Source organism: Biomphalaria glabrata, chromosome 2, assembly GCF_947242115.1.
Source record: "Biomphalaria glabrata chromosome 2, xgBioGlab47.1, whole genome shotgun sequence".
Taxonomy (NCBI): Eukaryota; Metazoa; Mollusca; class Gastropoda; family Planorbidae; genus Biomphalaria; species Biomphalaria glabrata.
In genome coordinates, this window is record NC_074712.1 from 34,772,487 (window position 1) to 34,789,687 (window position 17,201).

At 37.1% G+C, this 17,201-nt stretch overlaps 1 protein-coding gene across 6 annotated transcripts in view; it reads right to left on the reverse strand.

Moving 5' to 3' along the window:
• LOC106055472 (adhesive plaque matrix protein-like) overlaps window positions 1-17,201 on the reverse strand; it is a 48,221-nt gene that overhangs the window by 20,163 nt on the left and 10,857 nt on the right. For 4 of the 6 annotated variants that reach the window (XM_013211750.2, XM_013211759.2, XM_013211742.2 and 1 more), the window contains exons 2-4: window positions 6,894-7,042; window positions 3,783-3,858; window positions 185-484 (exon numbers count right to left, since the gene is read on the reverse strand). In XM_013211750.2, the coding sequence (XP_013067204.2) occupies window positions 185-484; window positions 3,783-3,858; window positions 6,894-7,042 (525 nt within the window). Of the gene's footprint in view, window positions 1-184; window positions 485-1,823; window positions 1,911-3,782; window positions 3,859-6,893; window positions 7,043-17,201 lie in introns of all 6 variants that reach the window. The other 2 variants (XM_013211777.2, XM_013211784.2) reach the window with 2 other exon arrangements.

Here is a 17,201-nt window from a genome sequence, read left to right on the forward strand (position 1 = left end):
GATTCGTTTTACTAAGTTGACCTCTGACACAAGAAAATATTTAGTGTCTTAAAGACATTCTACTCCTGGGTTAGAGACATACGTCTGACCAAAGACATTCTACTCCTGGGTTAGAGACATACGTCTGACCAAAGACCAAAAAAAAAGAGTCTGAACAATGGAAAAGGGGAAGTCATTCAAGTACCGATGATGTACGGCGAGGTAAGGTGCAGTAATCTGTACCAAAGCTCTGGCCACCTCCTCCAAGCTTCGACAACTTGGAGACCTTTTTGGGTTCGAACTGCTGGGCCGCCCATGGGGGCACGGGAGTCGGGGTGGTCGGGGGTTGGCTCTGTGAAGAGCGCTGTCTTTGGTACTGCGGCGACACGGGCGCTTGGACATGCAGGGGCTGCATGACGGGTACTGGGCGCCTCTGGGCTTGCTGGGAGGGCTGGGCCACAACAATGGTTAGGGAACGAGAAGGCGGGGCGTCTGTGGAGGGGCTCTGAAACAGAAATAAGTGGTCAAGTATCGTGTGTATAAGTAAATATTCATTTCCATAGAGTGACATACATCAGAGGCTCTTATACATTTTTCATTTCTTGCAATACTTTGAATATGCAAGTAATCAGTTTTTCGGTCTAGTTCTAAACATGTTTCATAATGTTCCTTATCGGTTGATTCCTAGTATGGCCTACACCTTTTCGCATGTCAGTCGAAATGTATGGTGCTCTATGATGTCAGAATTGTAAAATTTAGGTTTACTCTCCAAACAGGTCGCCAAAACAAATTTGTTCAGTTTTAAGAAAAGATCATTTATAATTTTATATCATTACAAAGTTATGAACAAGAAAAGATTTTGTTTCTACTTCTTACTGATTAAAAGTACAAAACAAAATTAAATTTAGGTTGATGTCATTCATAATCTCTGAGATATAAATTCCTTGTTAACTAAACTTGTCAGTATTGCCAATACAAATCAATATCGACGGTCATTCCTGTAAGAATTTAATTTATAGCCCATTGTAAGTTAAAAATATAGCCAGTCTAAGACTTATTTCAGATATATCTTGTGTAAGTTCCTATGTGGCCAATGTATGTTCCAATCTAGCCAGTCTAAGACTTATTTCAGATATATCTTGTGTAAGTTCCTATGTGGCCAATGTATGTTCCAATCTAGCCAGTCTAAGACTTATTTCAGATATATCTTGTGTAAGTTCATATGTGGCCAATGTATGTTCCAATCTAGCCAGTCTAAGACTTATTTCAGATATATCTTGTGTAAGTTCCTATGTGGCCAATGTATGTTCCAATCTAGCCAGTCTAAGACTTATTTCAGATATATCTTGTGTAAGTTCATATGTGGCCAATGTATGTTCCAATCTAGCCAGTCTAAGACTTATTTCAGATATATCTTGTGTAAGTTCCTATGTGGCCAATGTATGTTCCAATCTAGCCAAAGTATTTCCATATAGTCAAAAGTCAAGTTAATCCATTTTCCTCTAATAGGACTGTGTGTTGGCAGTTGAAAAATAGGTCAAGTTATAGATTTACTTTTTGCGTGCTTACAAATTTGAAAAGAAAAGGGTTTTGGTTGGACTTTTAAAAACAAGAAATAAAAATGATCCAAGACGGAGAAATTGAAAAACTAAAATCTGGGAGTCATCGAGGGGGTTATGAGTTGATACAAACAGTTTAAAACGTGGAGTTGCTCATTCTAAGGGTTCGGGGAAAGAGAAACAAAAATCTTTCAACACGAAAATTGGATTGGGTTATTTAATAAACAAATCTGGGTTTTTATTTTAAACTCATGGAGGGAATTATTGAGAGGGTGATTTCTTTACGACAACAGATCTCAGGCGATCCAGTCTAGTTTTGACAAAGTTGTACGTTGCTGGGGTCGAGTTGTCTGACATAGCAACTTTCATTTTCTGGTCAAGTGTGGAGATAATGTATATTGAGTTATGGTGTTATTAATTATACTTTCTATTCTATTTTCAATTGCCATTAAAAAACAAAACAATCCATATTTTCGATGGTCTTAGGCAAATTGGCGATTACGTAAAGGATTGTTTATAAATGTCGCGTATCCTAGCAACAAGAGATGATGACAACTCCGAATGTCTTCGCGTTGTTAAACATGACAGTGTTGTCGGCATGCAGTCAGTTTGTGTACTATATATCTTCTAAGACAATAAATTAGTCATTTACAAGGAGAGAAACGCTTAAATCTAAGTCAGGGGTTCTCAACCTGTGGGTCGCGACCCCCTTGGGGGTCGATTGACGATTTGCCAGGGGTTGCCTAAGACCATCGAAAATATGGATTGTTATTGTCTACTCTTCTATTTCTGTATGTGTGTGTGGGGGGGGGGGTCGCGACAGAGTGGTGGATTGTAAAAAGGGGTCGCCGAGCTTAACAGGTTGAGAACCGCTGATCTAAGTAGACAACAATTGTAAGTGTGCACGTAGAATAGTTTGTAACCAAAGTTTCACTAAGTGCAAATGTAAATAGAAAGTGAATTTGTTTTTACAAGGCTTATATCAACTCACTCTGTCTGTCTGTCTATTTGTCTGTCTGTCTGGTTAAAAGTTTGTAAAAAGTTTGTACACGTTATTTCTCCCACACCCAATCTTGGATCAAGCTGAAATTTTGCACAAGTATTTCTTTAACATGCCAACACAAGAATCAATAAAAAAAAAATTATTCAATTAGTTAATTAACTATTGATTTTGAATCATTTTGTTTGGTATCTCGAACAAGGGAAAGAAATTTTACTTGACTGATAAGGTTGCATACGTTGATTTAGTCCCCTTTATTGGTTACCGTATTGGCATGTGGAGGCTGAGGAGGCACTTGAGTTTTAATTCAGTTCGCTCACTTTTTTTTATAAACCCATTTAAAAAGCCATCACCCAGATACCCTCTTCCCCGCCCCCATCCTTTCCCAACTGGTCCAGACAACTGATAGGATCATAGCGCATTGAGAAAGCTAAAAGAATGAAATTGCGCTAAACAAAAACAATTAGTAAAAATATTACTCATAGCACAGAATAATTATTTTTAGCCTAGCTCTATTACAAATTTAATTGCATGACGGATCCAAACGAATTGATACAGCTACAGGTTATATAATCATTGTTAATTAAAAAGAATATTTTTAATGTGTTTTGCCTGTTTTACAACATACACTGGCTTTTCAGAGTCAATAAAATGTTAACATGAACTTAAACCTTGCGACTAAGAATATATTTGTAGTGTCTAAATGTAGCATACAGACTATAACACTACAAAAGGCGAAACCTTTTATTATATGTATGGTGCAATATTGAAAATAAACAGGTCACGTAGGTAGAGAATACTATTTTCTGCACAACACGTACGTTGTCAACGTGTATGTTTTAGATGTCTTGTTGTGCATCAAAAATTACTTAGTTACGGAAGCAAGAATATCTTGCATTATATTAATTCTAACTATTCAAGATTCGCTCATTTTTATTTCTTTGTAGGAAAATGACCTGTCTAATAATCCCACATTGTAGAGATTTTTCAACAGTTCTGTCAAATTTTTAAAGTAATAAAAACAAATTAAGGTATTTCTTACAGTAATATAAAAGTGACTCTTTATTGTTGTAAAAGTATAGACACAGAGGCTTTTGACTTATAATATAACTAACACATAACTTGAGCTATTTAAACAAGAAACTTTGTTGTAACTGGCATTGGGGCCTCGGTTTATTTAGCCTTAATACAATCTAAGAGGTATGTTTTTAAATAACTATTATGTGTTTAAGTGGGGCTGTTACCTGCAGTGATGGCGCCCTTGGTCTCTGTGTTACTATGGGGGGTGACAGTGGAGCTATCTGGGTGCCCGGTGGTGGCCTGAAAACAGACGAGAGACATTCATGACATAGCCGTAGAGACATTTCAGAAATTCGTTTTCATCGTGTGTAAGGGAAACAGGAGAAGCTAGAAAAAGAGAGACAGAGGGAAGAGAGAGAGACAGAGACACAAAGAATGATTGAAAAATTTTAATTACAATCTCAAAGTCTCACCAACAAGATCGGGGCACTGAGCTTCACAATGACATTAGAGTTTAGGATTAGACGATAGTCGTTGATTTCAATGTCGTGGTTAGTTTTGAAACATTTGTATTGAAAACTGACTGAACTATTTAAACAATGTTTTCAAAATAAAAATGTGTCTATTAATCTTCCTAATTCCCAGTTTGTTTGTTTCTTTGTTGTTGTTGTTGTTGTTTGTTTTATCGTTATGTTAGCATTTATGTTATCTCGTGTACTTGATTTATTCGTTCCGGATTCTCCTGATATTTACTTACTACTTACTTAATCCTGTGCACTCCCAGGGGGACATAGGGCCGCAACCACACCTCTCCACCGAACTCGGTTCTGAGCAGCTTTCTTCATTTGCTCCCATGTCATTCCAGTACCCTCAGCTTCACTGATGACTAACCTCTTCCAGGTTTGCTTGGGTCTGCCCACTTTCCTCTTTCCTTGTGGCTTCCAGTCAAGTGCCTGCCTTGCAACATTGGTAGCTGGTTTTCGCAGGGTGTGTCCTATCCAGCTCTATTTTCGTTTTGTGATGTCTTGGGCTACGGGCTTTTGTAGTAGTTATCTTTTCTGGCCACCTAATTCCTAATATCCGGCGTAGGCATCTGTTAACAAGGCTCTGGAGCTTTTTCGTATCTTGTTGTGCATAATGCCTTAGAGCGCCAGATAGTTTGAAGAGTTGAAAAGGCATATCTAGCTTTCCCTATCCTGGTTGAGGTCTTGGTCATCAGCAGGTTTGTCGGTGTGCTAGCTTCCAGAGGGCTTTCACTAGTACACGTCATAGACTCTTCCACAGAGGAACCTTCCTGGCCAAGTTCTAGTTGGTTTGGTGTATTTCCGGTTTCTGTAGCAATAGTTTAGTGATGTGAGGTTGCTAGCCTTACGATCAACCCCCCTCCCTTACCCTGGCTTGGGACCGGCAAGATACCCCTATAAGGTGTATCAAACTATAATGAGACATACGATGAGCTTGTCAGAGAAACTTGATATGAGGCTTTGTTTATGTTTCAACGTAGCATTGATGGACAACAAGGTTACTCAGACAAGACTTTCATAGAAGTTGTGAAGACAGTCTACTCAGACAACAAGACACTACATCAATGTTGTAAAGACAGTGTATTCAGACTAGAGGATGGAATGGGTTGCCTGAATCAGCCAGGAAAACCAATAACTTGGCAGATTTTATGTCATTGGTTAAAATGCATGACTAGATGCATGACGCGTATGAAGTAATCATCTTCTTTTTGAAATAACGTCCGTATTTCATAAGATAAGACAAGATATAAACATACAGTGTCTTATTTCAGTAATAGTGATTAACACATTCACCAGTCTTTTTATGTAAATAACTTTAACTGATATAAATTTAATATAGCTAAATAGATATTTCTTATTTTTTATAACTTAGTAAAAATTCTAATTATAGTAGAAATTAATACATTGTCTAGAATTATAGCTCTATCATGAATACATTGTCTAGAATTATAGCTCTATCTTGAATACATTGTCTAGAATTATAGCTCTATCTTGAATACATTGTCTAGAATTATAGCTCTATCTTGAATACATTGTCTAGAATTATAGCTCTATCTTGAATACATTGTCTAGAATTATAGCTCTATCTTGAATACATTGTCTAGAATTATAGCTCTATCTTGAATACATTGTCTAGAATTATAGCTCTATCATGAATACATTGTCTAGAATTATAGCTCTATCTTGAATACATTGTCTAGAATTATAGCTCTATCTTGAATACATTGTCTAGAATTTAGCTCTATCTTGAATACATTGTCTAGAATTATAGCTCTATCTTGAATACATTGTCTAGAATTATAGCCTTATCATGAATACATTGTCTAGAATTATAGCTCTATCATGAATACATTGTCTAGAATTATAGCTCTATCATGAATACATTGTCTAGAATTATAGCTCTATCTTGAATACATTGTCTAGAATTATAGCTCTATCTTGAATACATTGTCTAGAATTATAGCTCTATCTTGAATACATTGTCTAGAATTATAGCTCTATCATGAATACATTGTCTAGAATTATAGCTCTATCATGAATACATTGTCTAGAATTATAGCTCTATCTTGAATACATTGTCTAGAATTATAGCTCTATCTTGAATACATTGTCTAGAATTATAGCTCTATCTTGAATACATTGTCTAGAATTATAGCTCTATCATGAATACATTGTCTAGAATTATAGCTCTATCTTGAATACATTGTCTAGAATTATAGCTCTATCTTGAATACATTGTCTAGAATTATAGCTCTATCTTGAATACATTGTCTAGAATTATAGCTCTATCATGAATACATTGTCTAGAATTATAGCTCTATCTTGAATACATTGTCTAGAATTATAGCTCTATCTTGAATACATTGTCTAGAATTATAGCTCTATCTTGAATACATTGTCTAGAATTATAGCTCTATCTTGAATACAGGTTGGTGGCAAAATAGAAAACAATTGCAAAAGGGATAGAACTGATACTCAGTGATAAGAAAAATAAATATTCCTATTAGTTCCCTTGAGTGCCATAGATCGCTATGCTTTAATGGTAAATTTTTACAAATATAATTTAATCAATAATTAATGAAATGATCTTTCTGAAACTTTAAACAAATTGTCCCGCAGCATGATCTGCAACCTTGCGACTCATGATGTCAAAATAAACGCTTCAGTTGTGTTTCTACTATGAAGATTGTCAGTCAATAATAAGAATGGGGAAATTGGACATACATATTTTAAACGCTTCAAAAAGATATCTATTGCCCTGCTGCCATGCTGTATGTTTCTGTCATCAGAGGTCAACCTGTCTTGACCTACCTGTTTACAACTAACTGGACCTGACCTCCGCCGTGTTTAATAAGGTCCTGTGCTTGTTTGTGGGTAAGCTGGGAGGCGTCTCGGCTGTTGATGGATAGTATAATGTCACCCCTCTGGAGCTCGCCTTCTGCTGGACTGTTGGAAAATACCTGGCAGAAAAAAAAACAAAATAAGCTCTGACTTTGATTTTCTGTTTGAGCCATTGACCTGGCCATACAATTACTTCTATCTACATATGGACAACTCTAGTGTCTAGTTGGAATCAGGATCAGTCTGAAGAAGGAACAAAGAAACAAGGATTTTATTATCATTAAATGTCCTTTTGTTTGTATTGCCAAATAAATTAATGAAGTAATGATTCAAATCTAAGACTAGCAGATGAATGCTGTGATATAGTAGTGTACCTGTCATTTTACATTTTATTAGTAATAGTATATGTCAGTGAGTTTTAAGTTACTTTCTCGGTAATTCACCTTTGCATATATGAAGTTAACGGTTTTACTGTGCGGGACTCGAGGTACATTCGACTTTCTAATACATTATAGGCTACTCACACACCTAGTCTTCTTGCAATGAGAACGTGACCAAGATCTTTCGCCACCAGTAAAGTATTGTGAAGTAAAATGAAGTAAGATGAAGTAAGTATAGACAAGAATAGGGTGGAAGTCAATAGATATGGTGAGTAAAGTTTAGTGAAGTACAGGGACGTAAATATAGTGAAGTGAAATGAAGTAAGGAAAGGGACATATAAGTGTATAGTGTAGGAAAGTGAACTAAAGTAAAGGGAACTAAAGTAAAGTGAACTAAAGTAAAGGGAACTAAAGTAAAGTGAACTAAAGTAAAGGGAACTAAAATATATATTGAGTTTTACTAAGTATTTAGCTCTTGTAATATGAACTGTAACTCAAAAGATCAATGAACATCAAGTCAATCTTTAATCTTTAAGCCTTTATAAATTTAGTTCACATACAAGATGAGAAATAAAACACCGACAAAAAAAAAAAAAAATACATTCAAAATTTGCAAAAGATTCTTATCGGTGTTGCTAAATCAGCATACCTGTAGCTAAAGTTTAGTATCACCTGCGTCATGTTGAGCAAAGAGAGCATGAACTTTGAGGATTATGTGCACAAAACACACAGCTCCCAACATCTTCGGTTCCTCGCCTTCTGCCAGTGGGGTCATTCCTCTCAGTGGGGTCATTCCTCTCAGTGGGGTCATTCCTCTCTGTGGGGTCATTCCTCTCAGTGGGGTCATTCCTCCCACTGGGGTCATTCCTCTCAGTGGGGTCATTCCTCTCAGTGGGGTCATTCCTCTCAGTGGGGTCATTCCTGTCAGTGGGGTCATTCCTCCCACTGGGGTCATTCCTCTCAGTGGGGTCATTCCTCTCAGTGGGGTCATTCCTCTCAGTGGGGTCATTCCTCTCAGTGGGGTCATTCCTCTCAGTGGGGTCGTTCCTCTCAGTGGGGTCATTCCTCTCAGTGGAGTCATTCCTCTCAGTGGGGTCATATCCTCCCAGTGGAGTCATTCCTCTCACACATGTTTCCTTGAATCAAGGTGCGAACACAAATACACGCGCGTGCATTGTTCAAGGAAATGTGGGACTGTCTCTGTCTACCTCAGTAGTACCCCGAGACCAATCTATATCCAATGTGGGACTGTCTCTGTCTACCTCAGTAGTAGCCCGAGACCAATCTATATCGAATGTGGGACTGTCACCACCTCAAAGTTGGTGCCATAGAGTAGAAACCCTAATTCTGTATTGTGTATGTTAATTCCATATTGTGAATCTTATTCACAACCCATGTTGCACTAAGGTGAACACTTTTGACCTTAGGTGAACCAGAGAGTTAAAGGCAGGCAGTCCACATAGAGATCTTGTAGCAAGCACTTGTATTGAGTCACTTAAGATATAAGCCGTAGAGTTAGATGTTTAAAGTAGTTGGTTATAGAATAAGTACTAAGTTGTGATATTCGTATATTACTGTTGGATTAATACTGACCATTCCTGGTTCGAATTGTATGGTGTATTCATTATGTGGTGTTATATTAAACTTATTGTGTCTGCTACACCCAGCGTCATTCCATTATTCTGTGATTTGTAACAAGAACCCAATGTCACTACCACGCCTACATTGATAACCACAGCCACATTCATAACATATAAAATAACTCGGTGACAGGGACTGTCTCTGTCTACCTCAGTAGTACCCCGAGACCAATCTATATCGAATGTGGGACTGTCTCTGTCTACCTCAGTAGTAGCCCGAGACCAATCTATATCCAATGTGGGACTGTCTCTGTCTACCTCAGTAGTACCCCGAGACCAATCTATATCCAATGTGGGACTGTCTCTGTCTACCTCAGTAGTACCCCGAGACCAATCTATATCGAATGTGGGACTGTCTCTGTCTACCTCAGTAGTACCCCGAGACCAATCTATATCCAATGTGGGACTGTCTCTGTCTACCTCAGTAGTAGCCCGAGACCAATCTATATCCAATGTGGGACTGTCTCTGTCTACCTCAGTAGTAGCCCGAGACCAATCTATATCCAATGTGGGACTGTCTCTGTCTACCTCAGTAGTACCCCGAGATCAATATATATCGAATGGTCTCGGTACCCCCCAGATGAAACAGCTGGTCTCTGGCTGGGAGAAATGGGGATCTGGGTACGGTGATTATTGTTAAAAACTGTTTCTTTATATATCTATTTCTATCTGGTAGTGACGTCGCTATGTGGTGCGAGAGATTAAGGGGTAATACCAAATTGGTTAATTTATTTATTTGGTTTTTGTTTTCTAAACCTTGCATTTCTTTTAATAACCGACATTAGCTGAAATACAAACTTGTTTCTGTACTTTTAACAACTTTTTTTTATGATGAAATCTCATTAGAATGACCAAAACGTTACACCATACTTTATATCCCCTGCAAAATGTTTCTCAAACTGTGAGGCCCGCAAGGTAGAAGAGTAACAGTATGTGTAACTAGTGAAAAATATTTTAAAAAAAGAACAATGTTCGTTTAAGAATATTGAGATTACATTGAAAACATTTTAAAGCTTCGAGTTTTTAAAATTAGAATTAACTAAAAAAAATGTCTAAACTCATGAAAGTTTCGTTACCATTATCTAAAGGAACAATGTTATAATTAGAATAAGGTCCATATATTTATGTAGAGAGCATTGAGCTTGGCAATAAGTCTGTATTTTAAGTGAAGTGTTGTTTTCGCTAGTTTGCACTACTAACAAAACGATATATATATATATGCATTGTATGGCATCCGGCCGGATTTTTAAAAGTTGTTTGATTTGCTTAAATCATCATTTTACTCGAATGATAATGGGTTAGGAAACCTGTGAATGTGTGTAAAAATAGACACACTGGAATGTTTCACCTGAGATATATGCCAGCATATTTTGGCCTAACCTGCGTAGTCTCTTTGATATCTGTTGGCCAGTGTTGTTTAAAATAAATATTAGAGACAAAGTTTTTGGATTAAATATGTATTTTTCCTTGACGTTTTGAGAAGAAAATAAGGACAAATGCTGTAGAATTTAACTCTCTATCGCCTCATCCAGATTTATACCAACACAACAAACTCAAAGTAGCTGGTATAGAGCTTAATGTACAAAGTCAAATGTCTTCAACAGTTGCCTAAACTGAACTACTTGTTACAGGTGAATAGACAGTGCTACATTCTCTATTACTTACTCCAGGAGTCCATCAACAGATAGGATGAAAAAAAAAGGTAAAAAAAAAAACATATAGTAAAAGAAAGCAGCAGATAAAGAACAAATTGCTAAAACAGCCCGGCTTCATATTGGTAGCTCCTTCACCTGTTGAAGACTTTTTTTTTGTTATTCATAAACTCCTACAACAGGTGACTTAAAGGCTAGAGCTAGCCATTCCAACAGGAAATTATTGTGTTTTAGTATTAGATAGACTCTGATAGAGAAGCCATGGTTCATTGATTTAACTTAAAGGCTAGAGCTAGCCATTCCAACAGGAAATTATTGTGTTTTAGTATTAGATAGACTCTGATAGAGAAGCCATGGTTCATTGATTTAACCAACTAAAGTCACATGCATGCAGTTTGGTGTTGAGAGGAAAGGGGGGGGGGCACTAAGAAAGAATGCTACAACAAAAATGAGAAAATGAAATGAACTTAACTATAAAATTTAAAGTTTCTTTGAACAGAAGTCGGCATACTAACAGCAAACATCAAAGATGGTTGGCAGTACGCTAGCCATACAGATCAATATGACATTTCTAATATTCTGAATTCAAATTGAGCGTGTTTAACTCTGTGTACAGTCCGTCTGGTGTTTCAATGGTCAAGTTTACAATTAGTTTTCATAAAACTCTCACAATCTCGCTCAGTATGACACTTCTTCAGTAATAATTTATTGTACCAAATTTTTAGTCTAGCCTTTTACTTTGTATTGACTATTCTCAATTAAAATTGAGTAGTTCTCGCTCAAAATCACATTTTCTCTTTGTTATCAAGTAGGTACTTTGACATTATTTCACTCTCAATATTTCAATCTCAATATTTCAATCTCAATATTCCCGGATTTCTATGTTTGCTTTATACCAAGGAAAGCTCCACTGTACACCTCAGCGCCATCTTTTATTAATTTTAGTAGAAATGGGAGTCTACTGAATTATACTATTGTTTATTGAAGAGTGTACGTATCTGAATCGGGGCTTGATTTCACTACAAGAAACACATGCCCCCACTCGGCTTGGCTCCAGTGATTTGTCAATGATTTTGACGTAAGAGAAAAAAAAAGCCTTTGGCTGATTAAAAGGGAGTCCTAATCAAGTTTTAATCCGGTGCTGATGTGAATAAGCCTAAATGTGTGTGTGTGTGTTTCTGGCTGTAAGAATGTGCGTATTTAAGTCTACATATACGTATAAATAAATACATAAACAGCGGCTTTAAAGACTTTGATCGTTGGGGAAGGTGGGCTGGAAGGTGTGCTGGAAGGTGTGCTGGAAGTTAAATAGAAAAATATGACTAAAAAGACGTGCAGCATTATCTTCCCTCCCCCTCTCTTTGCCTGTATTGCGCAACGCCCCTGGCGAACAAGGTGTTTACGTCTAAGTTATCAAACTTGTACAGAGAAAAAAAAACCTAGACTAAGGAGGCATAAAAGAAGTCTAGAGAGGACTCTGCGTGAGCTAGCACTATCTCCTAAGAATGCCAGGAGATTTGCACTGGGAATAGCTGTGTGTGTACCTTGCTCACAGGTGAGTGTGCTCAGCACGGGGGAAGAACAGCTGATGAAGATGTGCCAAATTGGCAACAGCAGCAACACATGCTTACTTGTTTCAGTTCTGTTGTATGTTGTATGTTGTATGTATGTTGTATGTTGTATGTTGTATGTATGTTGTATGCACTTTTCCCCCTTTCCAACAGTTAGGACATTCTTTTACTTGCGTCATTGTTTGTTTACTAATAATTAATTAATAGGGCTCATAGTAACTTTCATATTTTTTTTTCTAATTGAAGTACATCTAGACAACTGCAGTGTCGGAGAGAAAAGAATGGAGGATTTGGGAACTATTCTTGTGGAGGATTTCATGTACAGGGTTTTATTTACTGCTGAATGAATGAAATATGACAGTAAATAATGTATGTTTTATTTTTATTTAGATTGTGAAGCGCCCCACCCAATTTTTTTTTGTTGGAGGATGGGAGCGTTGCCGTTAAACGGACCTGCCAGTGGCTCTACCTGAAGCTAGTTCCGATACATACTGAAGGAACTGGTTCCCTTGTCTAACGGTCCTTAAGCATGTAAATTTATTCTAATGATCCTAAAGTTTAGCTATGTTTTAGACTACCAGATAATGTGGGGGATGTATGGCTGAGTACCAGATAATGTGGGGGATGTATGGCTGAGTACCAGATAATGTGGGGGATGTATGGCTGAGTACCAGATAATGTGGGGGATGTATGGCTGAGTACCAGATAATGTGGGGGATGTATGGCTGAGTACCAGATAATGTGGGGGATGTATGGCTGAGTATTGTCCATACTAAGTATGAAGTATTGGCATATCATACTATGGATTATTGTTTTGAAGCTCAACTTACTTTATAATTTAAAAAGGCTTTTCTCTTTTTTTTTAAGTTGATGGCATTCACATTTGTCTAGAAGCTATTGAGAGTGTATTTTAAACTGTACTGTGTTTACGGTGTATTCCTAACTTGTTTCAACCTTGTATGTTACCCCTAAGTCCAAAGTATTTCTTTCATATGTTCAGTTAATTTTCCGCTTTTTTTTATATTTCTATTATCTCCCCTTACAGACGTCGCCATTGAAACTAGAACATTTACAAACAGACACACACACACACACAACGTTAACACACATACTGTTTTCAAAACCATTCCTCCCCAGCCCCTACTTTCTTTTGTTTTTATTAGTTTAAAAACCCAGAAAAACCCAAATCAGAAATGGAATGAGTAGAGTGCCAATAACAACTTGGCTGTTGACGAGCGAGGTATTCTAAGTGTAAGTAGCTCACACTGACTGGCTCCTGGCACAGAGAAACAACGTGAAACTCTCTACTCAGCACAAAAATCTTGCCTAATTGTCACAAAAGTAGAAACCGGATTCAGCAGTTTTATATTTTAAAGTATTCTTAGAACTATTTCAATAGGTTTTTAAACGCTTAAAACTTAGTTATGTCTTGACCCAACAAAACATAATGTTGATGTCATGTGATATGTCGTGTGTTATGTCATGTGTTATACCAAGAGTTATGTCATGTATAATGCCATGTGTGACGTCGTGTTAAATCATGTGTAATATCATGCTTTATGTTATGTAGGATGTCATGCTTTATGTTATGTATGATGTCATGCGCTATGTTATGTATGCTGTCATGCTTTATGTTATGTAGGATGTCATGCTTTATGTTATGTAGGATGTCATGCTTTATGTTATGTAGGATGTCATGCGCTAAGTCATTGTTTATGCCATATATGAGACCTTGTCTAGTGCCATGTGTTTTATTATGTTTGATGTCATGTGTTATGTCATTTATGATGTCATGCAAAATAATTTGTTATGTCGTATAAGTACGATGTGCAATAGCGTGTGTTTTTTTCCTGTGTGTGATGCCATTGATGATAACATGTGAAATGTCATGTGTTATGTCATGTATGATTTTAATGTCATTCTTTATGTCGTTTCATGTATGTATGATGTGTGATGGCATGTTTTATCTCTATAAAGCATATTGAAATTGGTTGGAGTGTATAATATTATTAATAGTATGTCTCCCATATTGCTGACTCAATAGACTTCAATAATTCTTTCTTTGTTTGTGATTTACATACATGTTTCTCATATTTTCATTCCGTAGACTTTGTGTCCAGTTATTTCAACCAAAACTAAATCAATATATACCGGAAGCACAACAAGAAATAAAATAGCTATACCTGCAGATAAGATTTAGGTGAAGTATAAATGAGATATTGATGTCATCTATAACAGTATTGATGACAGGTGTGTTTATAGTGTCTGACCTTACTGACACGTAGGATCGGCCTATTCATGACAGACTAACTGGTTGTACTAAAGACTTGTTAATAGCATGGTTTTTAGAGCTCGTCTTGCTTATATTTAAATGAGTAGCGAGTAATGACATATACATTAGAATCTTTATAAAGGCAGTTTATTCATATACTTAGTTGCTGTTAGTTAGTCAAAAATGAGTTTAATGTTCCTTTATTAACATGTAAGGCGAGCGGGGGATATATATATATATATTTTAAATTAAGACCCTTTTATTAAATTATCCAGAGCCTCAAGCTCTCTACGCCTATGTCAGTAGACCCCACATGTTTGAGTTTAGTGTAGTTCTTACACTTCCTGTAATGGAACATTCTTCTTTTCTTCTTCCTTGTTCTCATGTTGGAGCATTCAGAGGACTAAACCAATAGACGAGATGAGCTGTTGGAGCATTCAGAGGACTAAACCAATAGACGAGATGAGCTGTTGGAGCATTCAGAGGACTAAACCAATAGATGAGATGAGCTGTTGGAGCATTCAGAGGACTAAACCAATAGACGAGATGAGCTGTTGGAGCATTCAGAGGACTAAACCAATAGATGAGATGAGCTGTTGGAGCATTCAGAGGACTAAACCAATAGACGAGATGAGCTGTTGGAGCATTCAGAGGACTAAACCAATAGACGAGATGAGCTGTTGGAGCATTCAGAGGACTAAACCAATAGACGAGATGAGCTGTTGGAGCATTCAGAGGACTAAACCAATAGACGAGATGAGCTGTTGGAGCATTCAGAGGACTAAACCAATAGACGAGATGAGCTGTTGGAGCATTCAGAGGACTAAACCAATAGATGAGATGAGCTGTTTGAGCATTCAGAGGACTAAACCAATAGACGAGATGAGCTGTTGGAGCATTCAGAGGACTAAACCAATAGACGAGATGAGCTGTTGGAGCATTCAGAGGACTAAACCAATAGACGAGATGAGCTGTTGGAGCATTCAGAGGACTAAACCAATAGACGAGATGAGCTGTTGGAGCATTCAGAGGACTAAACCAATAGACGAGATGAGCTGTTGGAGCATTCAGAGGACTAAACCAATAGACGAGATGAGCTGTTGGAGCATTCAGAGGACTAAACCAATAGATGAGATGAGCTGTTGGAGCATTCAGAGGACTAAACCAATAGATGAGATGAACTGCGCAGTGGTTTTCAAATCAGGGACCTCTCCATAGTTTTCTTTCTATAATGGTGTTTTGGGGCCAGTGTCTTGTACGGGCCTCTTGATGAAGAATGCAGTTTTGAAGGACCAGGCCAGCATTCTCTGGTGACACTTCACATGAGCAGATTTCCCTAGTGCCAATTTTGAGCTTCCGGAACATATGTTGTCTCATTCTGTTGTGTCCGGTTCTAAGGCGAAAGATTAGAGATTGGTCTTGTCGGGATGGCTTATAATAGGCTTGACTCGGATAAGAGCTTGTCCATTTCTCGTTTATTCTATTCACTATTAGTTCCTTAATTTCTTTTGTATAGACCGCAATGTTAAATAGCATTAGAACGCATCTTTGAGATATGCAGAAGAATTGTTATATATAAAATATTTACATTTCGATCTTTAAAAAAATGGAACACAAATATTTATTATTCTGTGTTCTAGAACAAACTGGTCTAATCCAGAACAAACAGGTAAACTACGTCCGGAGATGGCCACTGGGGCAGACAGAAAGGACTATGGGATATGGCATGTGGATGTGCATCGTCTGCTTCAAGAGATGACCTTTACGTGAGTTTTGTTGACTTTACCTGTCCCCACCCAAGGGGGGAATTGGTCTACATCATGGAGTCAAAAATGTGTGGATATGACGTCATCGTTTTTTGTGTTTGAAGCGATGATTAAAGTACGAACAACTGTGGCAACACTGTTTTCGCTTTGATGGTGATGGAACGACACGCGTTAGCATAACAAGCCTAATTTCGTTGTCTCTAGCAACCACTAATTCTGATGACGCAATATTCTAATTTACATTTATCTCACGACTCGAACACAACCTTTGATCAATGGAAAACTTAATTTGCATGAAAGAGATTTTAAAATATATTCAAAGAGTACAAACAAAAATAGAAATAGTAGTAAAGAAATGTCAGTGAAAGGATTACAAAATTGTTACGTTAAAAATGTCATGTTCGGGCTGCATGTTTTTAAATATTTTTTTTCATCACATCACTAATCGATTTACTTTTTAAATGTTAAACATACGTAAGTTTAAATGTATAAAGAGAAGATCTTGTATTTAAGCAAACAATTAAAGTGCCTTTATACGTGTTTGAGAATTTCGTCCAAAGAAAGTTATCTACGTTGTTATTACACTTGAAGTATAACTGGACACGTGATGCCCAAATTACGTCCCGAGGGCCTCAGCCTGTCAATGACGCAGTCCCTCAGAGCATAATGAACCCGCGAACAGTTTTCTAGGACTCGGTGATTTTTTTAGGTGATTTTCTTTTGCATTTATTTTCTCTGAAAATTAACATCAGGATGATCAGGTTACGGAATTTCTGATTCTTAAAAGTCTATCATATCAGATCAATTGAAATGAACATTAATTTGATTTCAATTGAAGATTGGTGTTCATTATTCTGTTTAGTAATCTAAGTCAAGTTGAAGAAACTACAAAGTTCCACTAGACATCCATCCGTCACATAAGTTGGACATCCATGTTTGTGATCAATGACACGATCATCCAATCGTAAACAAACAACATTTAGACACGTGATTCTCT